The 27,942-nt window shown below is 53.3% G+C and overlaps 12 protein-coding genes across 12 annotated transcripts; 4 read left to right on the forward strand and 8 right to left on the reverse strand.

Annotated features, from left to right (window-relative positions):
* Window positions 1-250: 250 nt before the first annotated feature.
* On the forward strand, window positions 251-744 carry MAM_05786 (Mediator of RNA polymerase II transcription subunit 31; the record flags this gene model as incomplete). Its single annotated transcript, XM_040824584.1, has 2 exons — window positions 251-370; window positions 475-744. 2 exons carry the CDS (start codon window positions 251-253, stop codon window positions 742-744), a joined length of 390 nt encoding a protein of 129 aa, XP_040677563.1.
* A 300-nt stretch (window positions 745-1,044) lies between these two features.
* Window positions 1,045-1,444, reverse strand: MAM_05787 (Zinc finger, TFIIS-type; the record flags this gene model as incomplete). Its single annotated transcript, XM_040824585.1, has 2 exons — window positions 1,045-1,367; window positions 1,435-1,444. 2 exons carry the CDS (start codon window positions 1,442-1,444, stop codon window positions 1,045-1,047), a joined length of 333 nt encoding a protein of 110 aa, XP_040677564.1.
* A 412-nt stretch (window positions 1,445-1,856) lies between these two features.
* On the forward strand, window positions 1,857-2,695 carry MAM_05788 (ankyrin repeat domain containing protein; the record flags this gene model as incomplete). The annotated part of the gene is made up of 3 exons (XM_040824586.1): window positions 1,857-1,883; window positions 1,966-2,134; window positions 2,226-2,695. 3 exons carry the CDS (start codon window positions 1,857-1,859, stop codon window positions 2,693-2,695), a joined length of 666 nt encoding a protein of 221 aa, XP_040677565.1.
* A 443-nt stretch (window positions 2,696-3,138) lies between these two features.
* Window positions 3,139-4,397, reverse strand: MAM_05789 (thaumatin family protein; the record flags this gene model as incomplete). The annotated part of the gene is made up of 2 exons (XM_040824587.1): window positions 3,139-3,930; window positions 3,996-4,397. 2 exons carry the CDS (start codon window positions 4,395-4,397, stop codon window positions 3,139-3,141), a joined length of 1,194 nt encoding a protein of 397 aa, XP_040677566.1.
* Window positions 4,398-6,081: 1,684 nt separating this feature from the next.
* MAM_05790 (uncharacterized protein) lies at window positions 6,082-7,000 on the reverse strand (the record flags this gene model as incomplete). Its single annotated transcript, XM_040824588.1, has 3 exons — window positions 6,082-6,441; window positions 6,498-6,864; window positions 6,945-7,000. The coding sequence occupies 3 exons, from the start codon at window positions 6,998-7,000 to the stop codon at window positions 6,082-6,084; spliced, it is 783 nt and encodes a 260-aa protein (XP_040677567.1).
* A 535-nt stretch (window positions 7,001-7,535) lies between these two features.
* Window positions 7,536-10,079, reverse strand: MAM_05791 (Heat shock protein Hsp70; the record flags this gene model as incomplete). Its single annotated transcript, XM_040824589.1, has 4 exons — window positions 7,536-7,735; window positions 7,807-9,178; window positions 9,244-9,348; window positions 9,465-10,079. The coding sequence occupies 4 exons, from the start codon at window positions 10,077-10,079 to the stop codon at window positions 7,536-7,538; spliced, it is 2,292 nt and encodes a 763-aa protein (XP_040677568.1).
* A 3,617-nt stretch (window positions 10,080-13,696) lies between these two features.
* Window positions 13,697-14,266, reverse strand: MAM_05792 (uncharacterized protein; the record flags this gene model as incomplete). The annotated part of the gene is made up of 1 exon (XM_040824590.1): window positions 13,697-14,266. One exon carries the CDS (start codon window positions 14,264-14,266, stop codon window positions 13,697-13,699), a length of 570 nt encoding a protein of 189 aa, XP_040677569.1.
* A 556-nt stretch (window positions 14,267-14,822) lies between these two features.
* On the forward strand, window positions 14,823-16,672 carry MAM_05793 (Hexokinase; the record flags this gene model as incomplete). The annotated part of the gene is made up of 3 exons (XM_040824591.1): window positions 14,823-14,919; window positions 15,007-15,086; window positions 15,179-16,672. The coding sequence occupies 3 exons, from the start codon at window positions 14,823-14,825 to the stop codon at window positions 16,670-16,672; spliced, it is 1,671 nt and encodes a 556-aa protein (XP_040677570.1).
* Window positions 16,673-17,029: 357 nt separating this feature from the next.
* Window positions 17,030-18,139, reverse strand: MAM_05794 (GCN5-related N acetyltransferase; the record flags this gene model as incomplete). Its single annotated transcript, XM_040824592.1, has 1 exon — window positions 17,030-18,139. The coding sequence occupies one exon, from the start codon at window positions 18,137-18,139 to the stop codon at window positions 17,030-17,032; it is 1,110 nt and encodes a 369-aa protein (XP_040677571.1).
* Window positions 18,140-20,482: 2,343 nt separating this feature from the next.
* On the forward strand, window positions 20,483-21,913 carry MAM_05795 (uncharacterized protein; the record flags this gene model as incomplete). The annotated part of the gene is made up of 2 exons (XM_040824593.1): window positions 20,483-20,551; window positions 20,888-21,913. The coding sequence occupies 2 exons, from the start codon at window positions 20,483-20,485 to the stop codon at window positions 21,911-21,913; spliced, it is 1,095 nt and encodes a 364-aa protein (XP_040677572.1).
* A 589-nt stretch (window positions 21,914-22,502) lies between these two features.
* On the reverse strand, window positions 22,503-23,072 carry MAM_05796 (cyclophilin C; the record flags this gene model as incomplete). The annotated part of the gene is made up of 2 exons (XM_040824594.1): window positions 22,503-22,958; window positions 23,040-23,072. 2 exons carry the CDS (start codon window positions 23,070-23,072, stop codon window positions 22,503-22,505), a joined length of 489 nt encoding a protein of 162 aa, XP_040677573.1.
* A 686-nt stretch (window positions 23,073-23,758) lies between these two features.
* MAM_05797 (intramembrane protease) lies at window positions 23,759-25,424 on the reverse strand (the record flags this gene model as incomplete). The annotated part of the gene is made up of 2 exons (XM_040824595.1): window positions 23,759-24,563; window positions 24,628-25,424. The coding sequence occupies 2 exons, from the start codon at window positions 25,422-25,424 to the stop codon at window positions 23,759-23,761; spliced, it is 1,602 nt and encodes a 533-aa protein (XP_040677574.1).
* Between the last annotated feature and the right edge of the window lie 2,518 nt (window positions 25,425-27,942).

The raw sequence follows: 27,942 nt of genomic DNA on the forward strand, positions 1-27,942 counted from the left end.
GGGGGGGGATGGAGAGCGACGCCGGCAGGCAGGGGCGAGCGCGGCGGAAAACAGCCAGTTCTTCAAATTGCAAGCCGCGTCGTGAGTGATGGATGGACGGATGGACGGACGGATGGTGGTTGTGCATGCACGTGCGGGGCCAAGACCATCCCCCGCGCCCCTCGACCCGGTGCGCGTGGTGCCCTTGTTCGTCCGCGCATCGCCTCGATGGGCTGTCGCGGCCACGGCCACGGCCAACGCCAACGCAACCATGGCAGCTGATGCTTCTCAAGGCCCCCAAGTTCCTCCCACCATGGACGCGTCTCCTCCCGTGCCGCCCGCCGACGAGCCCATGTACGGCGGCTACTCTCGCTTCGAGATTGAACTGGAGGTACGAGCGGCTCTCTCCTCTCGCCTGCAGAGAGAACCCCCAGGCCACCTCCCCCCCGAGTCCTGTCCTCGGAAGCGAGGCGTGAAGCCCTAACGCGTCCGTAGTTCGTCCAGTCCCTCGCGAACCCCTTCTATCTCAACCATCTCGCCTCTCAGAAACTCCTCGCGCAGCCTGCTTTTGTCGCCTACCTCGCCTACCTGCAGTACTGGGCGAGGCCGCCGTACCTCAAATACCTGACGTATCCGGGCCCGACGCTCAAGCACCTCGAGCTCCTCCAAGAGGAGCGATTCAGGCAGGACATTATGAGCCCCGACCTGGTGCAGAAACTGGTCGAGGAGGAGGTGAAGGCTTCGGTGCAGTGGCACAGGGAGTGATTTACGACGACCGTGTCACGAGGACCCGAATTTTGACGAATTTTGACGAGCTGGGGGGTTGCATCTCTCTCTCTCTCTCTCGCCCTCTCTCTTTTTCATGAAAAAATAAGAAATAAAAATAAAAATAAAAGAAATCTACCGTACCCAGCTTCGGAAAAAAAAGTGCCTCGAAACACGCTCCCAAGCTCCCAAGAAGAAGAAAGCATATAAAACGCCAAAAACAAAAAAAAAACCACTTCTCGAGGCCCCCAAGTCCTACATGCGCACGGGGCAGAGGTGCAACGAACAGACCAAACGCAATCAATTCTCCCTCCAGCGATTCCCACAGGTCATACACTTGAAGAAGCTGGTCATGGGCTCATCGGCACTCCGAATCTGCACCTGGAAGAAGGCAGCCTCGTCGCCGTCGCATCCTTCGGCAGGACATTGGGCACGGCCCTTTTGTGCATTGTCCCACGCGCCGGGCCCGCCAAAGACGTCCTCCTTTTCCTTGCGCTCGAACACGCGGCGCGAGAAGACGGGCTCGGTGATGGTGTGTTCAAACGGACAGGTGCGGCACTCGAGGCGGTTGGTGCGCTGGCTTGTGAGGGACACGGTGAGGATGTTGGCGCATTGCGGGCAGACTTGTTCACGCTGTTAACAACGGCGAGCGGTCTCGAGGGGGGGGTTCCTGGGGTTCGGGAAACGTACATAGCAGCATAGTGGGCCACGACTATGTTGGGGCGGTAGTAGATCCAGAGCAGTATCGAGATAAACTAGATACCAAAGATGTGCCGTGCGCCCAAGTTGTCGCGGCTGTGCGGGAAAAGACAATCGCCAACGAGGGGAGAAAATCACCGTCTTGGTGGATTTTCTAGGCGGACAGTTCTTCACGGTGGGGTTCAGCAGCCGGCCGACCCAGCCAAGAGTCGAGAAGTCGGGACCACGTGCAGCCCAGGGTAGGCTCCCGGCCGACGGCAACCCCCCTCCCGGCAACTGCCCCTCCACGGGTGGACCGCCGACGGCGAGACAAAACCACATCGTCACCTCGAGGCACGCTCACGCATCCTCCTCACCCTCTCTCCTCTCCTCTCTCTGGCCTTCCTCACCCCCCCATCCCCCCATCCGCCGCCATGCCCGCCGACGAAGAGGTACACGAGGTAAACACCCGCCCGCCGCCTCAAAAGCCCCCCCGCGGCCGCAGCACGCTGACCAAGCACAAATAAAAACCCAACCCACCAGGGCGCCTCGACCAAAGAGCTCCTCATCGAAGCCTGCCGCCGCAACAACACCGACCTCCTCGCCGACCTCCTCGCCGGCAGGCCCGACGCCGAGATCACCGCCCTCCTCAACACCACCACCACCGTCATGGGCAACCACCTGTACCACGAGGCCGCCTCGCACGGCAACTGTACTCCCCCCCCTCCTCCCCCCCGAGACGCGCCCGACGCCCAACCCGCCCGCTGACCTTGACCTTGACCGCTGACCGCCGCGCCCCCCAGACGAAGTCATCGACCTCCTCCTCGACCAGCCCTCGTTCGAGTGCGACCCCGTCAACCGCCTCGAGGGCGACACGCCGCTCCACTCGGCCGTGCGCTGGCTCAACGCCGAGCCCCCCGCCCAGCGGGCCTTCGGCAAGGCCCTCGTCGAGATGATGCTCGAGGCCGGCTCGAACCCCCGCGTCAGGAACAAGGGCGGCCTGACGGCCCTGCAGCTCGTCGACCCGCGCAACCTCGAGCTGCGCCAGCTCATACAGCAGCACGAGTACACGAACCAGAATGCGGGCGACTTTGTCACCGTCGACGCGGCGCCGGCGAACAAGACGGACGGGGGGGGCCGTGCGGCGGCCGTGGGGCACGAGGGTGAAGGCGACGGCGACGGAGACGACGACGACGACGACGCCGAGTTCAGCGGGAGTGACGAGGAGGAGAGGGCCGAGTGGGAGAGGAGGAGGCGGGACAAGCGGAGATGAGTGTGTCGGGGGCCCTGGTTTTCTGGGCATGTCTTAGATTCTACCTTTTTTTTTTTTTTTTTTTTTTTATGCAGCGTTGGCTTGATTTTTATTCGTCTTGGAATTTTGGTCTCTTTTTCTTTTCCCTCCATCTATTTCGGCCCTCCCTTTTGGTGAGCCTGGGAAAACAGGACTTTTCCAGCAATCAATCAATTCAAGCGCTAGACCACGGGCAGCAAGTGGACGGGTCATCCCCAAAAGAATAGCATTTACTAGGCCTAGTTGTGTCGAGGGAAACAGAAGGTTATATGGCTCTAGGTTCTTGTTGCAATTCCATCCTGCAAGTCTTTGTTCCTACTTGCGCCTCACAACGCACTCCACAACGGTCCCCCGTTGCCGCCGTCCTACCTGGGGGGGCGAGCGCAATGCCGACAGGGACCAGACCAAAACGAGCCGACGTCTACTCATGCCATGACTAGAAAAGCAATGAGTGAAGCTAGCAGAGCGGCCGTCAGTCCCGTTGACGGCGTCAACCCGCCAGCTGCTCCCTTGCCAGTTTCGACGTAACTGGTGTTCCGGAGCATCCTTATAGACCGCATTGACAGGCTGCCGCCGCTTGCCAACTCGAATAACTCTTTGCCCAGCTGTCGTAAAATATCAGTCGACCGACCGGAAGGACACATGACCACCTCCCAGCCACCTCCCTTTGGGATGATGAAAGTTGACTTTTGGTCGTCAAAGGCAAAGCTGTATGCGTCGGGACAGACCGTCTTGACTGCTTTGCTGTAGCTCGATGGCTTGCAAACATTTGGGTCATGGTACTTTCCGACACAGCAATCTTCATCCGAGCCGCTTGCTGCACAGGCACTGTTGCAAGGTGAAAATGCGGGCCGTTGGATGTTGTCGTCTGGATACGGGTACACGCCGTCCCCAGGCTTAGTGGGGGGAAAGGCGAGATTGGGCCACGGACACCAGTTCTCGATGCTTTGGTTTGTCTCATCTGGTTCCAAGGGAACTGGGAACGTAGAGTTGGCATAAAATGTGCCAGTCTTGGCGTTGCTGGAGAGCCAGCCGGCCGTTGCAATGCACGCACAGTTTGTCAAATTTGGGGGGATATATGTTGTGTTCTTGCCAGGGATGTAGCTGATGCCCACGGGGAGATTGTAGCCGTCAACCAAAGATATATCGTAGAATGTTTGCATGCCATTCACGCCGCCGGCCAGGTTGAACTCTGCAAGCGTGGCAGGGGTTGCTCCCTGAAAGGCAATGAATGCTTAACGACGTTGGAAGCACGGGGCTGATGGGGATGAAACACACTTACACTGAACTCGCAGTCAAGCTTGGAGAAGCAGTCTCCAGTTTTGCACGCACACGACTCGCCATTGACTGTGCAATTCGTCCTCCCCCAAACGCGTCCCTGCCAATCTGCCGCGACCCACAGAGTCTTGTTGTTTCCGGGCGCCAATTCGAAACCCCCAGTTCCGGGGCCAGTACCGGACTGGGTGGCAATGCCAGGCCAGATTGTTGTTTCGCATTTGTTGGTCACAACAAGCGGCACTTTATCCTCCCAATCCTCGGGAGGACCTCGTTTTGCGGGGATTTGCCGTTTCGTATGGCGGAAGAACTCGGCCTGCCAGTGTGCTTTTCTGTGAGTCGGCATTCCCAGGTGAGCTGCTGGAACGAGGGACGCAAAGGTAACAAAGATGAACAATAGTCGACTCATGGAGGATGGAGATGGAGGCTTCGCATCTGCACAAGGTGGTGACTTGACCATTGCTTCCTTTTCCCAGTTGAAGGAAGCCTCGCCTTGGTGGTGGTGACGGCCTGTTGTTGCTACTGCAGCAGGAAAGGAGGCAAGCGACGACCGTGGTGAAATTCAAAAGAAGAGTATTTCGTGTTGGCGAAGAATAGGAATTCTCATCTCGTGACGTCCTTTAAATATTCGTCCACTCGGAAAGATGCGTTCGAATTGTGATTTTTGAAACCAGCTGTAACAGTACAAGCAAGCCACCGTAGAGGATTGACACAGATGCCACGACCAAGTTCGTCTCCTCCAACAACCGAATAGTTCACGAGTCGATCTCAACAAGCTGGGTTTACCCCTGCTCGGATACTCCAAGCCGTTGTTTCCAGGAAAGATAAACTTGACGCGAGCTTCCTTGTCAAATCATTCGAAAATTCACTTGTAAGATGGGCCGAATGAAGGCTGGCTATGCCGCGTCGTTCCCAAGGTATGAAGGAGGCGCCAGGATGGAGGCAGCAGATCTGATAATGCAGTAGATCTAATGGACCCCACGGAAAGGTGCAAAGCAGAGCGGCGAATATGATGGTAATACTGATAGAGAAGATAAAAATGATTTCTGGGAACGGGCAAGCACACGCCCATCACAGGTAGCCTGTCCAGCAGGATCGCAAAGGATAGTAACGTAATCTGCTTGAGAAAGGAGAGGGTGAAGAGACGCCGGTTTGACTCGTCGGCCGAGGACGGATCCATGGCCATGCGAAGACTGTGACGGCCAGGGCATGACATGACGTGACATGACACGACGCAGGAACGACTGACCGACCGACCAACTAACTGCCTGGCCCGTCGTGTCAACGTTGAACGGTTGACAGACAGACTGGCAATCGCGACAGGGACAGGGACCAGAGTTCACCAGAAACAGGCTACTCCGCACATAAAGTAGCCTCTGCTCGGTGTGCTTGTGCTTGTCTCACGCTGCTGCTCCCCCGCCCCGCCTCGCCTCCCGTCCAGAGGTTAGGTGCTCGCCCATCGTCCGTCAGCCACAGGCACACGCGCACACTCGGTCATGTCCCTCCCCGACGACTCTCTACTAATCGTGCCCGCCCCACTTTATGTGGTTCGGCTAGCAAAAGCCCTCACCACCAAAGGTGGTGCTCGACAGCAAGGCGGGCCGGACACCAAGGCGGGCCAATTTTCAACCTAATAACGCTATTAACCTCTTCGCCTATAATGTACACCCTTCTCGTCCCAAATTTCTAGTAGATCTAGTACAGAATCCAGACGCCATTTACGTGCCTTTTTAGCTGCTTCAAAAAACGTCCTCTTGGCGTGGTTGTGGCGCCTTTTGTCGGCATGCTCTTTATGCTTGCTGTTCGCCTGATGAACTCGAGAAAGGTCTTTGCAAAGGCGTGATTGGAAGGAGAAACGGCGAATGGTTGACGCGACAGGTATGCATTTGTTGGCGGTGACGGGAGGGGAGCCATATGAAGAGGTGCATTATCTGTTGACTGTTTTTCTAGACCGGGAAATAAAAATAGGACATGTATAGAAAACCAGATATTACAGCCCTTTTTAAAAAAAAAATCAAAAAAATCAAAGGTCGTCACTCATTCATTGGAAGCTTCAACGAAAAAAAAAACCCCGGATGTAATTACGCAGCTCATTAAAGATCCACCTGATCAATCGCCGGCCACCATTGAGACCAGGCCCCCTGCTCGTCGAGGTTATTGCTGACTTCCGCGAAAAGCTGGTTCAACAAGGTATTAGTGTCGAGCTCGTGCTCGTGCTCGTGCTCGTGCTCGTGCCCTTGAACCGGCCAAGTCGCCTGCGCCGAGGGCCGCTCCGCGCCCCGAATCTCCCGAGTATGCGCGTCGGATCTATCCACGACACGGAACTCGTGGACAGACTGGTGTAGAGTATCAAAGTCTGCTCGTGTGCGCCCCTGGTATCGTGTCCGGTCCTCGGTTGCTCGCTCGTAGAGCACGGATGCATGGTGTATCGTTTTGATCTTGCGCGTGCCGCCCTCTCAATGTTAGCGCAACGGTGGCCACGGTCGTGTCATGCTTGCGGGCGGCTTACCCATCCGTCGGCGATTTTCCAGACAAGTCGAAACTTTTCCAGGTAGTCGAGACACATTTTGAGACAGTCGCTTGCTCGCGGGCTGCGGCCCAGGTTCATTCGGGGGTATTTCGCCACGTAGAGGTTGAGGTAGCCGGCTGAGAATGCGCAGAACCCGGCAAAGGGCGTCATGAGATGCACGCCACACTCGGAGGCCTCGTGTAGAATGGCGGCGATGTGCTCTGCCGCGCCGAAGAGGAGTCGGGAGCTGTCGTCCCACCAGCCCTCGGGGGCGGGCGCCCCCAGCATGGGCTGGTCGACTGGACCCCGTGGCTCCGACTCCGGGGTCGGCAGGAAGGGGAAGTACTCGCGGTGAAGCATGAGGGTGCTGACAAGGCGTAAGCAGGGGCGGCGGCGGCAAGTTGGGAGCCCCGTCGACCGCTACCGCTGTGGGAAGGGGATTCTTACCTCACGTAGTACAGGAGATTGAGGTAGACGAACGTCTCGCCGAAGCCGAGCGTCATGTGGACGGCCACCGAGTTGCTGGGGTAATGGAGCTTCCGATGCTGGCCTGCACTCCGTACTTCAATCGCTCTCTCACCGAACCAGCTGTCCCACCCATGAATTGTCTACCGAAATGTTCCTTACATTCTTAAAAAAACGTCCCGTCTCTCTGCCACCACGCATGGTGGAAAATATCAGGCTCCAAATATGCTTTGTGCAACAAGATGGAAAAAAAAAAAAGGAAAGGAAACGAAGAAAAGAAAAAGACAGCCTTGGGTCTTCTCCAGCTTTTTCCAACATCTCGTCCGCAGTTCTCTGTAATCCAACCAACATTGATACTGCCTCATGGTTGAGAAACCAAACAGTTCATAGCCCCATTCGTCACATCCAGCCCGTGTAATGTAGCTCGTAGTTCCGTCGCCCACCGTCCTCCATTAGCGCGCTGAATTGTCTCCCAGGTATCATTTAATGCCAACTCCGGATATAAGGCCTCTACTGATAAAACGGATCAAACGACAACACCGTATGCCCCGTGCTTCCTTGGTCCACTTCCGTCTATCTAAAGCGAGCTCTGCATCGGCCCATGACCTCACCCTGGCAAACTAATTCCGCGCTGAATTCAGAGCCGTCGAGGGTCAGATAGATGTCAAAGTAAACGCGGTAGAATGTTCCCTGGGGTGTGTCCATGCGCTCAAAGTCCTTTTCGAGATTCTTGCGCGAAAGATCGGACGTGAGGGTGACGACTTCCTTGATACCTGCCCAATAGTTAGTAACCAAGCTGCCCTTGAATCTCGATTACACGGCTCCCAAATGGCCGGCAACTCACGCGGGTCCTTGGTATATTCGGGGCACACGTCGTCATCGCAGGCATACAACACGTCTTCGTACATGAGCGTCGCTCCGGGCGCAACTTGTCGGAAGAAGGAGACTTTCACCGGTTCGCCGTTCTTTACCTTCTGACCCTTCTGCACGAAAATTTGTCGCGTGAACTTGCATCTATCCTTTCCATCCAACGAAGGGACGCGGTAGGCCTCGGGATGATAGCCCTCTTTGAATGGCTGCAGAGTACCCATGAGATAGTGGCGACGAGCAACACGGTGTGTAATGATACGCTCAGTGATACCAGCGGTGACCGCACCCTTGACGATGGCAGCCACCGAGTCCATGGGCCTCACGACTTTGGACTGGAACTGTGGGGGGACGTGCAGCTTAATCTGTTGGAAGAGGTACTCCGACGCACCGAAACCACCCACCACCAAGATGTTTTGCAGCGCGCGGTTCTGGGCCTGAATGGCAATAATCTGGTTTCGGACCAACTCAAGAATCCGGTTGACAACCGGCTCGAAGCACTGCAGAATTTCTTCATTGGTGAAAGTCATGTAACCTTCCTCGATGCCGGCCTCGGGGAATTCGGCCTCGATGCCAACATCCACAGCCCACTTCTGCCCGTTGTTTCTGAAATCGGCCTTGATTCTGTTTTCAAAGTCCATGATACACTTGCCGTATACCCGACCAGCAGTCTTGGAGGCGTCTGGCAGTTTCATTTTCCTAATCTTGGTGCGGAGGATGTTGCTGAAGTTGCGGTTCAAGGCGGTGGAGCCACAGGAATCTCCAGATCCAGCAGTGCACTCTGCCACGGTAAAAGGATGCTCTTCCTCAACTTCGTATGCAATCAAATCCACAGTACCACCACCACAGTCCACGATGAGAACGGCATCGTGGACCTTGAGGTTTAACAGTCCCGTCTTGGAGCAGAAGAGCGCGGCAGCCTCTGGTTCTGAAACCAGCGTCAAGCGGTTGTCGTTCTCATCGCGAAGGAAACCAGCCTGAATGGCAGCGGCTCGGGTGGCGGCTTTACCGGCATCGTTCCAAATTGCAGGGACGGTCAAATAATATCGAATGTTGCGCTCCTCTCGGTTGAACACTTCTCCCAGTGTCTTTTGCAGTGCTGATCGCATGGCTTGCCGAAGCTTAAACAGGTAGTCGGCTGCCACATCGATTTCAGACTTACCAGGAGGCAGAGGGGGCAGATTGATGGGGTCGATATACGTATTGCCGCTGAGCATCAGCTGTAACTTGAACCATTCCACCTTTTGGACCCCTGGCTTTGGGTAACCGGTGGGTGCCAAGGCATCAGCAATATCTGGACCCCATCCTACGACCTTTTGATACTGATCGTAGTAAAGCACCGTGGGGATCTGGTATTGCGACTCTGTCAGCACCTCTTTCCCAGCGCTCCGCGCTCGAGGCCATGTTTTCTTACCTTTTGTTTAGTATATGAACCGGCACCTGGCCACTCCGTGATTATATCTTCTTTCGCCTCATTGTTCGTGGCGAATGCGAAGGCAACACCGGAGAAGGTGGTACCCTATCGTGACAGCACGTGTTAGCAAATCACTGCCAGGCCGTTGCTCCTCCAACAGTGGCGAGCATCAGACATGGTCACAGCACAAGCCGAGACGTCTGGGCGGGGGCGGCACGAACAAAATCGATGCCAACAATGAGCTGTGCCTTGCTCTTGCTGGCGCCCTCAACCTCAGCAGCGGGATTGAGGTTGGGTCGCTGGAACTGCGGCGGAATGGGACCTCCCGGGGGAGGCGGAGGGCCAGGCGGATATCCCTGCTGTCCACCGAAGCCTGGAGGAGGACCGCCAGGGCCGCCCATGGGATGAGGGCCTTGGCCCATGGGAGGCATGTTTGGCGGCGGATATCCGACGGGCGCAGCGGTGTTGATGGGAGGAGGGCCTCCAACCATCTGGGTTGGCGGGGTGCGGTTGCTGCCCTGGTGAGGAGAGGTGCGATCGCCAGGGCCGGCGGGAGGATAATTTGCAGTGTAGCTCGGCGGGCGATTGCCAGCTCCCGGGTGGTTCATTGGGAGGCTGGTAGTCGAGGACGCGGCGCCGAGGGGCGGCGTCTGTCCTGGGAGAGGAGCTTGGTGTTGAGGTATTTGGCCGGGAGGAGGATGGCCTGGCGGGTGGCCCAGAGGCTGGCCTGGAGGAGGGGTACCTGCGGGCGGGACCCCGTCGGCGGTCTGGATGCTGGCGGTCGACTTGCGCTTTCCGAACCCGAAGCCTTTGAGGCGGGAGTTCATATAACTCATATGGAAGGAACGGAAAGGGGGCGGGAGGAAGATGAGTTGAGGAGCAGGCGGACGAGAGGAGAGAAGGGAGGAAGAAATGGCCGAGCCAGGGCTGGGCTGGCAGGGCTTGCGTAAGGCAGCTGAGCTACTCCGTACTTGAGCAGATTGACAGGATGGATGGGATGAGGAGGCTCGAGACTCGAGAGGGCCTCGACGTTCGGGGTCAGAAATTAGCGCCGCAGGGTCGACCGCAGGACCACAGGACACAATGGGGGGCTCGGCGACGGGCTGCAGCTGGCTGGGGAGGAGAAGGGAGAAGGGACCGGCGCCTGGAAGAAGCGGACGAAGCAAGCATCCAGGATGGCCTTGGCCTTGGTGGCCTTGGTGGCCTTGGTGGAGGCGCAAGACCGGACGGCGGACGGAAGACTGTGCGGTTGTGTGGTGGACCAGCACATGTGGCGAGTCGGGATGGCGCAGAGCTGAGATGGAGGAGGCTCAGCCCTTGACCACCACTCGGACGAACTGACTTTGGAGGCCTTTATACGAAGCAGCTTGCGATGCTGGATGGCGGGCGAAGCAAAGTTCACGTGTTGCGAGGCGAGGCGAGGCGGTGCGATGCGGAGCGGATGGAGGAAGCAGACGCGCCAACAGCGCAAGCACCGAGGGAGAGACAAACGACGAGGTCCGTCCACGACACCAGTCATCAGTCGGCCGTGACGATGCGGGACGAGCGAGAGGAGAATGTCATGGACTCGGGCGTATCCACGGTGACACAAGCAGAGGGCGGACCACTGACCAGCCACCTCGTGCGCGAGGGCTCGAGCTCGAGCGCGAGCGCGTACGATGCAGACGCAGACGCAGACAGCTCACCTGCACTCCGGCCGTCCTTCATTTACTCATCCAGTAACGTACGGAGTCCTCGGTGCTCGGTGCTGGAGCAATGAGGACGCTCGTGCTCCGTTACGCGAGCCCAACCGGTGGCCATCTGCATTTGGCACACCCGTTCGTTGCCTTGTTTTCTTTCCCACCAAGTACTTGTGTAAAGTAGGTACGGAGTACGGAGTAGAGTACGAGGTACGGGGTACGGGGCACGGGGTACGGGATACGAGGTCATCAACGTCGCGGCTCGCGAGTCGGACACAGCAGTTTAAATCTCGACACCTCGCCGACGCTCCTCATGTAGGACTTTTTTGCTTTGTAACTTACTCTACCTTGCATGTAGGACTTTGGCAAGCTCGTGTGTGCGGGGTTTCGCTCCAGCTCGGGGTGCGACAGCAACAGGCGGGGAAGGCGGGATGCGCCAATGCTGCTGGGTAAGTACCTTTTTAGTTACCAAGTACGGAGTACCGCGTCTATAATTGTCCACCTGCCACGTCAAGTCGGTTTGACAGGCCTGACGCATGCACGGCCGCCGCCGTACTCAAGTACTTGGACAAGTTACTTGCTTGATCGTCAGCCACGCCGACTCGTCTTCTCCCATTGACGGTACCGCGCAACACACCGTGTGAACCCACAATCGGATGTAGTCAGTACTTCCATACTTTGGCAAACTTGGGCAGCATCTCCAAATTGACTTCGAAATCTATCGACATGATGGCTCCGCGCATGGATGCGGACCGACCACAGGAACGCGGCCCGAGTCTTCCACTCGATATTCCATGTGGCAGCCCAATTTTTCGATGCCACTGATCGCCCAGCTCTGCGACTGGAACTCAAGTAGTATCAGGCTGAAAGTGTGTGTGTTGGTAAACTATAATGGCGTCCATGTTCCTAGGCCGGCCGCGACAAACCCAGCCAGACTCGAGGTCTGGGGTGAGAGACTGGCGAGCAAGACCAGCACTGAGATGTCAAGGAAGGATATCTGGGTGTCAAGTGCCAAGGCATGTGTATTCGGAACATACCAAACTATAAACACAAAGTACTCTCAAGCACACAAGCTCATACTCACAAAGTATAACGAGAGAGCACGCCCAGTATTCCACCTGTAGCAGACATCAGATCCGGAGACAAACATTACCGGGGGATGGTCGACATATAATAGCAATCCGATCTTCTTTCTTGGTGAAAGGATGTAGCATAGGTTCACTGGCGCGGTTCCTCACCAGGTTGCCCTCTCCGTGGCAATCTCCCCTTTTGCTTTCGAGTGTAGCATCTTTGTTCATTGTGACCCATGTATCGCTCGTGGAGCGTGGTATCGATGGCTTTGGCCAGATGTTGGTTTCTGGCAACGCGATTAGAGGACAGGAAATAGGTAGGATGCTTGTTTCATTGGACTCATACTTCGCGGCAGTCGAGGGCCGTTCCTGGGGGCCAGCTCGGGAGGCAATTTCGCTTCAACTTGACTTGTCCACTAGGTAACGTGGGCGTTCAATCCTGCAACCAACGTGCATGGACAGAGAATCATCGAAAAACACGATTTCTGCACGGACTGCTCTCAAGGAAGTCACTCAGTTTAGGCACCATGCCTTCAATGTTGACTTTACAATTCCCGTGGAAAGGACCGAGGTGTCTGCTCCGGAAGTGCCGAAATCCGTCTGGCGAGTTGTCGGTCGACTGCTGGGGCATAAACTAGGAAGAGGGTCACACGTTAGCGCTAACCCTGGGCATTGCGATCTTGTACAATCAACTCAATCATTTATTTAATAAGTAAACAGAGTGCTCCGGGACCCCAGACTACCGGGCACCAACGGAGCGAGCACGCAACGCTGTTCTGGGCCTGGGCGAGACGTCTTTTGAGCGAGGTTGCCAGAGGGCAGCTCGACTCGGTGCGCGACTAGAGTAGCATGAGAGGAGAGGCGCGGCTGTTCTCAATGTTCTTGGACAGAGAGGTTCAAGTACTCCGCATCCGACAGCTAATTCCGCCTTGGCAGCAGATGACAAATCTAGTCGGCATCAAACCACAGATGAAATTCTAAACACAACGTTGGCCGAAATGTGTGATGTGGATATGGGGTTGACGATGCGGACGATTCCGGGGACGCAGTGGTGAATCAACTGTCGATGGAGTCGGGGACTATGAGTCAAGTATGATAGGCAGTGGACGTCTTTTATGAGGGCACATTTGTCGTTTTGCAGCGACCTGGACCTGGCTGGTCTGGTTCGAATGAAGCTAACTGAACATCTTCCCTCTTTGCCTTTGTAGAAGCCACACTGGCGGATGAACGGGGCCTGATGCATGGAAACGAGGCAGACGATCCACATCATGCAGGGCATGGAGGAAATAACGCACAAAAAAACGAGGCGTTGACTGGTGCAGCGAATGCAGTCGCTGCAGTGCGAGCCAGGCCGCGCCCAGCTGCCCTCGTCGGCTGAAACAAGCCTTCGGCATTGCGGGCCCGTCGGCCATCCGAAAGGACACTTGTAAGTTGTCAACAACCGAGTTAAGTTACGGGGCAGGCAGGCGGACTTGGTGGCTTCCTCGAGGGCCTCGGTAGGTCAAAGGGCAAACATTGAAGTTGAACGGCCGACTAGTCCCGCCTCATGTCGCTGCCTCTTCCTTCCTCTCTTCTCGACCGGACCGGGGAGCGTTGACGAAAAGAGATGACGTACCGAGCATTGCAAAACAACTTGATAGCCTTTGATCCACGTTGCCAGATCTTCTCCATCTCTCTCTTCCCCCCTGACTCTCTGCTCACGACTCACGCCTGACGCCTCACGACTCGGGCGCGACGCATCTCATCGTCAGCTTGCTCATCCGTCTCCGCCTGGTGGCGGGGATATATATCCTCCAAGGCCTGTACGCGCGCGGCACGGAGCACGGGGCCCAGCCCAGGCGGCGGACAGCACCAGACTGGGGTTGAAGAGACCCTGGACGTGGAGTCGTCATCCGGCCCGTCTTTTGCAGGCAGTCGGCGTGCCGAGCTGCGGCGCATCATTACCTGCTCCAGAGTCCAGAGACCGTCACGAAGACCTACGACAGCAACCACGACTGCCCTAATCTGCATCGCCTCGGCCGCTCCGCAGTACTGTCCCATCGACAGACGGGCCCGACGGCGGCGCTCAGCGAGGGAGGCACTGGCGCCGGTTGGCGTCTGCGGCGGGGGATGCAGAAACCAACAACCACCAAGACAAACATCGACACTCCTAGCGACAAGGCCACTCCGGTGGCAAGCTGGACTAGCCGGCACCGGTGGCTTATTCCGCCAGTCCTTGTGGCCGCTGCAGCCGCGGTACGTATGTCTGGGCTTCGCGTTCTGCAATCGATACATGGCTTCATTTCCGTTGCCGTCACCCGCCACCACACTGCACCATCTCGACCATGGTCCATGATGATGTCAATGGCCATCCATCATTTTCGTTGGCACGCCCAGGTGGCGCTAATAGCGTTGAGCATGGATGCTCAAGCAAGCTTACTTGGTAGCTTTCAAAGTTCCCATGCTCACATGAAAAGCTGGGTCCCCGCATGCCTAGCCCCAGACGTTCCCATAGCTCTCGACTCTCAAGCTGCTGTTCCTTTCCATCAATCAATTGTCAATTTCCATCTCCTGTACACTGCTCGTCCTGCTGCGGCCGCCTATTTATTGACTTTGCTCACAGCTCGTCATCCATTTTGTGCTCCACGACGCCGGGCTGTACGGCTCGCTGGTCCCGGTGCCGTCGACCTTTTTCTTCACCTTTCCCCTCCACCTCACCCATTCCAGCTCTTATTTTTCTTCTCGCCTGAGCCTCGGCTTTCCTCCCTCTGTCCTCGCACCGCCGGAGTCGGTTTGCGCAAACCCTGCACCATTTCCAGTACTGGCGCCCGTCTCGAGGCCTCTCACCACCATGGCGCTTGCCGACAAGACGAAGCGAGTCGTCTCGCAGTTCGACCTTTCCGACGCCGACGTCAACGTCCATGTTCGTGAATTTCTAAGGCAAATGCGTAAGTTTGGCCTGCGAGGCTAAAGCCGCCTGTCGTAAACATGACATAGCCCACGTCGGCTGAACGAGCTGACGCCACTTTTGCCAGAGGAGGGTTTGGAAGCCGACGGCACCAGCATCAGCCAGATCCCTACCTATGTTACGGGGGTTCCCAATGGCACCGAAAAGGTAACTTACGACATGATGCCTCTCCTTTCCTGCGCTGGCAATCCCGCAGCCTGCCGCCGACCAGCACTTTCTAAACGCTCTATGCATTACAGGGCCTCTACCTGGCGGTTGATTTGGGTGGCACCAACTTTCGCGTCTGCTCCATCATGCTCAACGGCGATACGACCTTTAACCTAACATACAACAAAGTGGTTGTTCCCAAGGAGCTCATGGTTGCGAAAACCGCCCATGAGCTTTTTGCTTTTCTGGCCAAGCAGATTGAGCTGTTCCTTCGCCAACACCACGCCGAGCACTTTGAGAGTCATTCGCGCCGCAGAGCTACGGCTAGTACCCCGATGGGCTATCGCGACGAGCAGATTTTTCGCCTTGGATTCACTTTTAGCTTTCCTGTGAAGCAGTTGGGCATCAACAAGGGTTACCTCATTCGCTGGACCAAGGGTTTCGACATCCCTGACGCCGTTGGCAAGGATGTTTGCCGCCTGTTGCAGGACGAGATTGACAATCTAAGCCTTCCTGTCAAGGTTGCGGCTCTTGTCAACGACACAGTCGGCACCCTGATGGCCAGATCATATACATCTTCAGGGAAACACCGCTCTTTGTTGGGCGGCATCTTCGGCACTGGTACAAATGGCGCCTATATCGAAAAGACGGCCAAGATCAAGAAGCCAATCGAAGGCGAGTATGACGGTTCAACTGGCGAAATGGTCGTCAACACCGAGTGGGGCTCGTTCGATAACCAGCTCAATGTCCTGCCTTCCACTCCCTGGGATAAGGCGCTGGATGTTGAAAGCGTAAATCCCGGAATCCAGATGTTTGAGAAGCGCGTTTCAGGAATGTTTCTGGGAGAAATCGTACGACTGGCCGTTGTTGACATGATCAAGGACGACGACATCAGCCTTTTCCGAGACGTAAACTCTAGCTTCAACGACAGATCCACCACCACAAGCATTGGGCCCAAGTCAAGCATCTTCGAGCCATGGGGACTCGACAGCGCCATCATGTCCGTCGCTGCGGCTGACAACACCCCCGAGCTCTCTACGATCCGGCTGGAATTGGAAAAGTCACTGGACATTTACGCCCCGTCATTAGAAGATGCCCAGGCGTTCAAAGCCATCTCCGACGCTGTCGCTCGCCGAGCCGCCAGATTGTCAGCCGTGGCCATTGGCGCCATTGCGTTGCAGTCGGGCAAGCTTGACGACCCCCAAGAGGAGTTGCTCGACATTGGTGTGGATGGGAGTCTGGTTGAGTACTATCCATTTTTCCGGGACATGATCTACGAAGCTCTTGCGGCCATCGACGGCATTGGAGCTGACAAGGTCGCAAAGATTCGAATCGGCATCGCCAAGGACGGAAGCGGAGTTGGTGCGGCGTTGATCGCCTTGATTGCCGCTCGGATGGAGAAGCCCGGCGACTTCCTTGCCGATCTGCGCTCCGATATCAAGAGACGGCTCGAGAAGATCCCGTCTAATGTGTCGATATCAGTCGAGGATCCCGCACGGTCAATGACACCGTTGGTGTTAGTGGGCGGTCTTATTGCGGTGGCCGCGATTTCAGGCCTATGGTGGAGCAGGCGGCGGTGGGCGTGAATGATGGGTGGGCGGCCAACAGCCTCTCTTCGTGGACATGGAAACGGGAGTTTTTCTTTGGGTTCATGGTCTTCTTTTCTGTATCAAAATATCTGGGTAAAATACTGAGTCGTGAGCTGTGTGTTCAAAGCACCGTGGCAAAGCAAACCTTTTTGTTTATGTGCTTCTCTCTCTGTGTACATCTTTGTCTTGCATTTTTTGTGACCCTTGGCTGTCTCTCTCGCCGTATGTATGTAGCTGACCGTGTAACTTCCATCCCCGACCCGTTGCTCTATGCCTTCTATGCGTCGTCATCATTCGTTGAAAACTCTATCTGTTGTTAATGTCCCTGATGCACATGGTTGCTTTATATACTCGTCAGTTGGCGAACGCGGCGGCCGGATACGAGCGATCCTTCTTCTTCCTCGGGGCTTGTGAACTACTCCTGGAACTCGCCGCCGAGGCCGACTCACTGCCCGTCATGCGCAGCGGACCCAGCTTCTGGGCCATATCGGCCGGGAGGTCGTTCCATTCCGTATCCGGCCGTTGGCTCTGATACGACTGCACCGACACGGCTTTTGGTCTCGCAGCTTCCCCCCGTGGCGATGGTGCTGACGGCGGCGGCGTGGATTGCGCGGACGGAGGACCAGATGTCGGCGGCGGCGGCGGAGGCAGATTCACAACCGCAGCAGTTGTGCTCGCTGCGAGGGGGGGTGACGAAGCCGCAACACCGTTATTTCCAGTCACACGGGGGAGACTGCTCCTCACGCTGGCGCCAACATCCCTCTTCATGAGCCACGCCGAATCGGGCCGCAGCTTCAAGTAGTACCCCTCCACGGGAGGCTCCAGCCGCGTGAACCCGCGCGCCTCGTACCAGTGGAGGCCCTCCTCGTTCTCAGTCCAGACATGGGCGGTGACGGTGCGAACATCCAGCGTCGGCGCGCTGGCCGCCGTGGCAACGACGTGGTCGAGCGCGGCGTTCATCAGCCCCAGCGAGCGGTAGGGCGAGAGCAGACACAGCGAGCGGATGTACAGGTTCTGTGGGGGGACCGGGGCGGCCGCGGCGGAGGTGTCGGCGTCGGACTCTATGTGAGACACGATGCCGCCTATGATTTTGGGCTCCTCGCCCGCGTGCGTCCATGTGATTACGCGCGAGAAGGGGCCTGATGAGGACGCGTCCGTGGCCTTGTGGTAGAAGGTGTCTGGGTAGCTGACTTGTAGGAGGAGGGAGTTGATGCGCCGCAGGGGTGCGATGTCGGACTCGGTAATGAGGCGAATGGCCGCCTCTGGGGGAAGGTTGGCCGGCGGGGGCGGTATTGAGAGGGTTTGAACCGGAGGCCCGCGAGAAGGAGGAGGCGAATTGGGGGGGTTTGACGGCATCATGATGTCGCGTGATGATGGCGGCGGTGCGTATTTCGGCTGTTTGGACTGGAAGAAGGAGCGGATGGATAGCTGCGCGGGCGGCGCCTTGGTCGAAGGGAGAGACATTACTGGTAAACGATTGACTGGCGGAAGAGGGGGATGTAGCGGGGGGGGGGAAGAGGAGAGGAGAGGAAAAGGAGAGGAGGATGGATGGATGGATGGATGAAGCTGGCGAGGGACGGAGACGGAGGTTTGTTTGATTGAAGTAAACTTTGGGATGGACTGTTGGTGGTGGTCGAATTAGGCAGCGTCGAGAGGCAAGAGGGGCAGGGGTAGGGACAACGTGGTGCTGGATTTGGCTTAGTGCGGTTGGTTGTGGTGGTTTAAACTACGTACTACTATATGGGAAGGGTTCGGCATCGGCATCGGCATCGGGCCAGCTGGTTCATGAGAGTCTGGCGCATCGCGACATATTACACATGTGTACCGTGCATCTGGTCCTTGGCTTGTGTTTGTTGGAGCGTTGGAGGCGCCAGGCGCCCCTCCATGTGTCGGGGCGGCCATGTCTTGGGGTGATATGATGGCCCGAATCTTAGATGAGGTCACTGGCATTTATACAGATTAAAGAATGCCCACCCCAACATTGGGATCGGGGGTGGTTTGAGATTGATGGCGCCACATCTGCAGGACCTGGTTGATCAGTCAAGATCAACAGGCCGTACTGTGCAAGTCTGTACGTAGTCTGGTTCCATGCCGGGTTTGAGTTGTCGCAATTGTTCAATGTTCGGCACAAGTTGCATAAAATTTGAAAAGACCAGTCTTCGTGACATGTGACTTTATGCCAGCACCACTACGGAGGGTCGAGGCGGTCAAGGCCACATGCACATCTACTCGAGTTACTTACTTCTTATCTGGCAGCAACCCGTAAGAACTTGGTACCTACTCAACTTATTTAGTAGAGTACTTGAAGGAATAAGGTTCCTAAGTACTTACCTAAGGCACCTAACTACCTAGGTACGCACTTAAGTGCTCCGTACTTGGTTCTTGGATGTTCCAAGCAGGCGCTTATGAGTAGCAAACTTGAGACCAAAGAGACGGCAGCCCGAAAACTCGGCTTGAGCGGCGAAAGTTAACGCCGTCCTCCCCATTTTTTCGACCGGCAAAAAGGCTGCAACCCGGAGGCCTGTCTAGGCGCTATTTCCACCACTTCTCTGATTTTCGCCAGCTGTGCAGTGTGCTGTCAAAATTCAATTGGCACACAGCATCCTCGGTATGGTACTACGTAGGTACCTGGTTGTATGAACTTGTATACTAAGTGAGTACCTTGGTAGTTACTTGTTTTCAGTCTTTTGGCTCCCAGTCGATGTCCCGAACCGACATCCGGGTTCAATCTGCACAGTCAGTCCGTCAGTCCGTCAGTCCGCACAGCATCAGTGCTACATGCATGTATTCGACAAGACGACGAGAACCCCCCTTCTGTTGAACGCACTGGACTTGTGTAAGTTGTTCTTTCTTCCATCTCCTGTTGCATCACATCATGTCTGCCTTTCATATCGCGACCAGACCCCTCCTGAAGCTTGCACCAGTCACTGTGGGCAGACTACACGGCACAAGACACAAGGCGTGGGCTGCTTGTCATCGTCATCGCCATCGTCATCGTCATCGTCATCACCATCGGATGGGCTTGACCACTGACCTCCCTTGGCATCAACATTAACGTCGGCCGCACAGCAGAACAGTCCATCACTGAACAAGAGCAGCCTCGCATGCTTCATAATCGCACTCGGCCGACACGGCGAACCCCGACCATTCAACGGTGGTTATTTTTAATCACGGCCTCACCCCCCGGCCAAGGCAAGGTTATCTATCCTCCACCACATGCTGCATCTCTGTCATTAGCAGTGGCATCAGCATTTTAATTGGTGGCTGCCGCACACCCTTTTGCGACTGACCCCATCGTTCGAGTCTGACCGCCGTCTTTTTTTGATGCGGCGCCTGCCTCCCTCTGTTTCCCACACGACGAGACCCCCAGCGCCGAGTCAGTCAGTGAGTCTGGCACCGGGCCCAGCCCAGACAAGCACCCCTGGGCCCTAGCAGAGGAGCACTGAGCACTGCTGAGCCCCGAGCACTGAGCCCCGAGCACTGAGCCCCGAGCCCTGCCCAACCAGCGGGCAGCACCACCACTGGACACTCGACTCTTGACGGAGCGAGGGAGCGATTCAGTGCGTGCTCGTCAGAAATCCCCCCGGATCGATACCCTGGGCTAATTCCACCCCGTCACCGTCACTCGGGACTAGTCGGCCATCATCACACGACTCCGTTACTCCGTTACACGGGGGGGTGCCAGGGCCGCCCGAAAACTCTCAGCCTCTTCCCTTAATCCCCAAGGCGCTGACCGGCACCTGAATTGATTTTATTTTGTTGCGACCCAAGCTCGGCCGGATAGAGGCCATCGAGGCAGTCGCCATCATGAACGAGACCTCTGGGCGGGCCGGCATCATTCGCGCTCGTGATGATGCTTCCAGTGTGGACAGGCTGGTAAGTCGCCTTTCTGCCTGCAGTGCTTTTCTCGGCGCTCCCTATCCTTCCTTTATCGCTTGGTCTGGATGACATCAGGATCATCGCCATCGCCATCGCCATCGCCGTCACCATCACCGCCACCCCGAGTCATCACCAAGCCCCATGCCATAGTCACCCGCCTATACCATTCTCATTTGTGACAGGCGCGATTGCTCGTGGCTCCCCTTGCTGCCGGAAATGGCCATTACCGTGGACTATCCTGATGCTACTCTTGCCCACCTTGTCAGCTTTCACGACCGGATACTGGCCATCAACTTGCGCTGACATTTGGCTCTTCTGTGCTCCCTTGTTTAGGTTCATTCAGTCCTGGACGATGTGCTCTACAACGTCCTGTCCGATCTGGTCATGAAGACGCACCGCGATGAAAAGACGGCAAAAGCAACAACAGCAGCCATCCAAGTCGAAAAGGCCGCTTCCGATGCCTCAGATAGCTCGTCACCCGATTCAAGGCCCGATATTCGAGTCGAGACAGATTTTGCCGTCTATGAGGAAGGCAGAGTGCTACTCAAGGGCAACCCGCTCCAGACCATACAGGACATTCTATGCCCCAAGTGTCATTTGCCCCGATTATTGCACCCGACGGATGGCAAAGGTGCGCGGAAGCCCGACCCGGCCGTCATCTACTGCAAGAAACACCCATACATTGATAAACCCGGATGCGACATCTACGGTCAGAGCTGGGTGGCCCCCGGCCCTGGACGAGGTAAGAAGAAGAAGGACGTGGAAAAAAAAGAAGACGGCACTCCGGAGCAGCGACCGCCCAATGTGCTTTCTTTTCCGTCCGCCACGTGCAGTAAATGCAAGCGCTGTATCCTCGTCACCCGACTGAATAACCACATGGGCTCCTGCATTGGCAACAGCGGTCGAAACGCCAGCCGAGCTGCGGCCCAGAAGCTCAACGGCAACTCCCAGAACGATTCCACCCCTCCGTCGTCACAAAAGGCAACGCCAGCCCCTGGCTCCCGCGCTGCCAGCCCGAGGAAACGAGATGCCAGCGAGGAGAATGACGACTCCGACACGAGCCATCAAAAGAAAAAACTGAAGGCCACCCCCAACCTGACCAAAAAGGTCATCATCAAGACGAAGCCGACGTTCAAAAAGGAAAAGCCCAAGGCATCGTCACAATTGAGTCAGGAGCACAGACTGGAGCACTCTTCCCCGGCTTCCAACGGCAAGGGCACGCCCAAACCAGCCAAAAATGGGAGTCCGGCCACCAAGATCAAAGCATCGAAACCGATTCAAAGTACGCCGCTGTCAAAAAAAGACATTGATGGGATGTCTGAAATATCAGACACAATGTCATCGCCGCCAGCAAAGTAGATGGTGGCGAGGCCTCTTGGCGTCACTGTTCACGCCAAGCTGCTTCTGCACAACACGCCGAACCTTGAACCTCAAAACGACAATGTCCTTGGCAACACACACGCCACATGCCCCGTGGACGTGATAGCTTGGCCGTTCGTGGCCACCACACTTGGATACAGAACAATCACATGGATATAGAAAAACACAATCTGTTTGTCCTTCTTGATGCCCGACGAGGCGTTGGAGAATTACTTTGTATTATTTTTTTCAGAACCCTACTGCATCAGTCGAGCGGCCAGGACTTTGGCTATGGGCCTGGGGTATCCGATATTCTTAGCATTCATGGACGGCATTCGGTCCATGGCGTTGGGCGTCCTTTGATGTTTTGTCTCTGGCAGATTCTGAGTTTTCTAAATATAAAAACGGGCCGGGGCGAATAGGACGTACGCTTCTATTCTGTAATTTGCCTAATTTGCCAAATGCTGCCATTTGCCTGATCCCAAACCGTGGCATCTCTACGCAACTCTTAACTCCCATTGCTCCAGGAACGCCAAGTCCATGCAGCGCCTCTGCTTGCCTCACAATCACCCATGTTAGATGTCTCTCTCTACTCGTCGTCACCACTGTCCAGCAGCCTCCCCGAGACAATCTTGACCTCCTCGACCGGCCGATCCTCCGCCCCAGTCCTCACCATTCCCATTCTCTTGACAACAGCCATGCCCTTCTTGACCCTGCCGAAGATGGTGTGCTTCCCGTCCAGCCACGGCGTGGGCGCGAGGGTAATGAAAAACTGGGATCCGTTGGTATTTGGCCCGGCGTTGGCCATGCTCAGCACCCCGGCGCCCGTGTGCTTGAGAGCGGGGTGGATCTCGTCGTCGAATTTGTCGCCGTAGATGGAGGAGCCGCCGCGGCCGGTGCCGGTGGGGTCGCCGCCCTGGATCATGAAGTTGGGAATGATGCGGTGGAAGGGCGTCGCGTCGTAGTAGGACCGGGAGACGAGGGTGGCGAAGTTGTTGCATGTTCTGGGGGCGTGCGTAGTGTACAGCTCGAGGGTGATGGGGCCCTTTGGGGGGTAGGGGCGGCACGTGTTAGCGACGACGTCGACGGTGGTTTGGGGCCGGGAGATGGATGGGGCCGAGCATACCATTGAGGTTTCGAGAAGGACGTCGGTCGTCATGATGGGCGTGGCTGTTGGACGAGGACAGATGATGACGCTGGGCCTTGGAAGCGGGATGACGAGGCTGACGGTTCGGAACGCGTACGGAGTCGCTCGGGCCCGGGTGCTACTGGTCAGGTCAAGCTGGTGAGGCGGTGGATTCGGGCCCTGTGCCTGTGCCTGAGCGCCGTGGGCTGTGGTCCAACGCGCATCCAAAGAGTACCCGACGAGGAGGCACCGACACAGCGCCTTGTTTGTACTCGAGCTCACAGCTCGAGTCTATTACAAACTTGTAGCTTAAGTCTACAAAAATAACTTTACTACAAATAGTAGATAGATGTAGAAGTTTATAGCTATTAATATTCTGTAATAGACTCGAGCTATAAGCTCGGGTATACACAAGGCACTGTGTTGGTGCCTTGTTAATTACTCTTTAGATGCACATTGGACCTATACATATATTTTACAAAAACGGGAGAGGAACCTCTCGTTTTCTCTCTTCTCTCTCTAAGTTTGTAGTTCATACAGTCATGCTTACATATAGTTGCCTGTAAGGCCAGTCCTCAACACTAATACTAGTTCTTATAGTAGTTATTTAATTTCCAGCGAATGAGAAAGTAGCATATACCTTATAGCAATAGTTAGGTCAGGTCACTACAATAGTCAGGTCAGGTAAGTAAGCGATAGTTGGGTTGTCTGCATTCTCTCTACTCCCCTTCAGTCTCGGGGGCAGCTTCTATAGACAGCAAAAACACCTTGTGCCCCCTTCTCGCTGTAGCCTCCTTCAGGTTTGCTTCCACGACCTTCTTCTCGTCCCCTGCCTGCTTCCCGTCGGTCCTGTCCTGCTTCTCCTTGGTCGTGTCTACAATGCCATTCTCCAGCAGCCCTATCGTGGTGATGGCCTTTCCCTGCCCGTCCAGCTCGACAACCACATCCACGGTATCCAGGCTGCCGTCCTCGGTATACTTCCACATGTCCTTCCACTCCCCCCTCACCAGCGCTGTGAGCACCATCGAGCCCAAAACACATGGAACGAGATACAGTAGCGCCGGCTGCCCACGTTTGAAAAGTAACAGCATAGCCAGCGTCACAGCCATGCCGAGCGTGTACCCTGTCATGGCGGCGTAAAAGTACGTCTTGGGGAACCGGGCGGCTGCCAGCTCGACTGGTAATTGCGACGGAAACGAGAGGAAAAAGTTCTCGCGAGTCCAGAGACCCTCGCCCCATTTGTTCTTGGCGTCAACGTAACGAGCCTTGACTTCCTTGTGCTTGACTTCACTACGACGGACAAGTTCTCCAGAGGACTCGTCCTTTGTGATCATGGTGAGGTCGGTTGGTTCATACTTTATTTTGCGCACGTAGTGTAGCCACAGGTCGAGACGGAGCGCCCAGGCAATGACCATGCCGGGGATGACAATGTCTCCGAGGCCAAGGATGCTTTTCCGCGATGCGACCTCGAAAGTGAGCTTGATGGGAACCTCGAGGGTGGTGGCGACAGTCACCATATAAGGCCTGCGAGCGGTTAGCTTTTCTCCGACAGCAAGACGAGACAAGTCCTGATGAGCAAGGCACTCACGTATAAAACACCATGACGACGTCGTAAAGGAACAGGCCCCACAGGACCAAGCTAGCCGTCAAGAAATCCGTCGGCGACAGGATAAGAAAGCTTCCATAGCACATGCCATACCCAAGCATATTTGAGAGAAACGCCGAATGCGTCGAGAAGTACAACAGCGCGGTTGCCAGGGACAAAAACAGCCCCATCATATGCGAAAGTCGAATCTTGGCCGTCTCCTCGCCCACCCCGTGGACAAACAGCTTTATCGTCCAGTGTCTGGTGAGCAGGCTCCTGAGCTCCCAGACCACTTTCTGTCCTCTCTCTGTGGCAGCAAACACGCTAAGGATGCCGGGCAGGGGGTTCTTTCCCGTCACAGCACCAACGTTTCCAGAGTCGTCGCAGACCTGGACCGTTTTGGCTTGCTGGTCGACTCTTCGGAGGGATCCGTTCCAGCCGCGCCAGTACGTCGGGAAAACGAAGGATGTCACCAGATCCATACCGTGTGCGTAAAGCGTCAGGATACTAGCTATTGACGCAGTGGTCATGTAGTACCTCAGAATCTTATTCAAGACAGCTGGGTCCTTGAGCCACTGAATGAGGTAGTACAGCCCCATGAGCACGATGCCCGCCATGACGGGAAATAGAATTGCGTCAGAGGGCTCAAGCCCTTGCGAGAAGCGGTCATCATCGTCTGCCTTTCCACCAGGATGCTTTCCTTTGGGGGGCCTGGCGGAAGGGGGACGGCGGATGGCGGCGTGAGAGCCTAGATAGATGATTCCCAAGGCGGAGGCGACGAGTTTGAGTTCGAGTACCATGAAGTCGAGGTCTTGAAAGAACAAGAGTGGTGATGTCGAGGCCGTTGTTGCGTTGGCAGTGGAGTTGACAACTGTCACACGATATGTGGGCACCCAAGCTAGATAATCACGTAGATGATGCGAAGAGGCCTTGAATTAGAATTAGGCGACAAAAGAAAGAATGGTGTGCACCCCTGAAATAGAGGCGCTCGGCTCCACACATTGTGCGCGCATCATCTAAATTCCGTGCGCATGCATAGCCAAATGCCCAATCTAGTTAGTGGGCGGGCTTGTGCTGTGACGTCGACAACAACGTCCCCGGGACCCGCCAGGGCTGATGCCATGGCGATTGATGGTGGTGCTCGCCGTCACCTTTGTCACCTATAGGCCTTGGCAGCTGGGCCTACCTCTGTAGAGGGCTCGGGATAAGGCCTCTGGAAGGGGGGGATAATTGTGAGGCAGTTGCTGCGCTAGACTGGTCACCTACCAAGTAGGCAGGGAAGCCTTTGTACTGGCGGATCTTTTGGTCTATTGGTGTAGCGGGCACACCTTCCCACTGCATTACAGATTTGAGATTTAATTGAATTTGAAAGTTAGTTTTAAGCTAAGTATAGTAGTTTAGAAGACTTCAAGCTAGAAAGTTTGGTAATCTAGATACTAATATACACAGCTTATACAGTATATTAGTAACATATTATGTAAATTTACTTTTATTTATTGTACAAGTTTTACTAGAACTAATTTTATTTGCTAGTACATCTTTACTTTTTAAACTTATTAAATCCTAGTAGAGCACCTCTTAGCTTAGGTGCAGAAGCACCTCTTAGTTTATCTTTTTCCTCTGTAAGTCGTTGCACTACAGTCGCACATTAGCTTGCATCTGCAAACGCTGCTACTATAATTTTCTGATTTTCTAATTTTTAGATTTTTTAAAAGTATAAAGTTATATAGAAAAAATTCCTTCTATCTTAATATATAAATTAAACTTTATACTATAATTATTCTAGATTTATATTAAAACTAGTTCTATATTATTTCTAAATTATTTCTAAATTATTTCTAAATTATTTTAAAATTAATTCTAAATTAATTTTAAATTATTTTCTACTTTAATATACTAAAACTATATAAATAGCTTAAAAGTCTTAAAGAGACTATTTAATAATCTCTTTAGTATAGTATATTTTATAGAGATATTTTATTTTAAGTTAATAAGCTTCTTAATAAATAAAATAAAAATACTATTAGTCTTTAAATATTATAATACTAGCTTTTAGCTTAAAGGCTTTTAGGTATTTCTAGAGTATATATAAAAAGCTTAGAGCCTTTATATAAAGAGATTTTAAAACTATTTATATAAAAAATACTAATTAAATTAATTTACTACTTTATTAATAAAATTCTTTAGTAATATAATTAGCAACTAGTAAGCTTATATATACTAAAGATATAGCTTTCTTACTAGAGATTAGTATAGTAGTAAAATATATAAATTATAAATTAACTTATTAAGTAGATTTAATTCTACTTTTTTTTCTATAAATATTCTAATTAATTAATTCTTTAGAATTTATAATAATATAATAATTTTTAATATTTATTATATACTATTTATAAAGTTTACTAGTAGAATTATATAAAAAAGTATATTTAAATAAAGTAAAAGTAAATTTAAATTCTTTTTAAAGTAATTTAATTTCTTAAAAAGAACTTAAAGTAAATATTAGTAATTTATAAATTTAGTTATAAATATCTTTACTACTATATATAATAAAAAGTATAAGTACTAATTTTATAAAATTAGCTTTATAACTTTTATTAAACTATTTTTCTAGAGAAAGTTTAATACTAAAGAGAAAGTAATATATAGTATTATATTAACTTTTAAGTACTTAAGCTAAATTTTTTATAGTACTTAAATAAATATAAGAAACTTAAGAAATATAGTATTTAAATATATATAATATCTACTAGAACTAGTTTAGTTTTTTATTATAATATAAATAGAAATTAGTTTTTACTTATATAAAGAGATTAAATTACTTTATACTATATATATAGTTCTAGTAAATAAAACATTAGAATTAAAAGCTAGTAGTATTACCTCTATATAAGTACTTCTAACTAATAAATATCTTTCTTCTATAAATTAGCTAAGTATACTTTATTTATTAAAGGCAATATTAAAGACTAAATTGCTCTTTATATAGTATATATACCTTTTATTTAAAATAAGTTTGCTAACTTTATTACTTTATAAAATAGCTATAAAATTTATATATAAAGAAATTATTAGTATATTAAAGATATTAAATCTAGAATTTCTATAAGCTTATATTATATATAAAATGCTTTAAACTAAAGTATTCTACTAAGTTTTAATAATAATATAGCTAATTAATAAGCTTTATATAATATACTTATACTACTTTATAGAATTAATATTAAATTATTTCTTACTAAAATTATAAATAAATAGTATATAAAATAGCTAGAAGAGTTAAAATATTTTAATTATAAACTAGTAATTATACTTAGC

Source organism: Metarhizium album (genome assembly GCF_000804445.1).
Source record: "Metarhizium album ARSEF 1941 chromosome Unknown scaffold_15, whole genome shotgun sequence".
Lineage (NCBI taxonomy): Eukaryota > Fungi > Ascomycota > Sordariomycetes > Hypocreales > Clavicipitaceae > Metarhizium > Metarhizium album.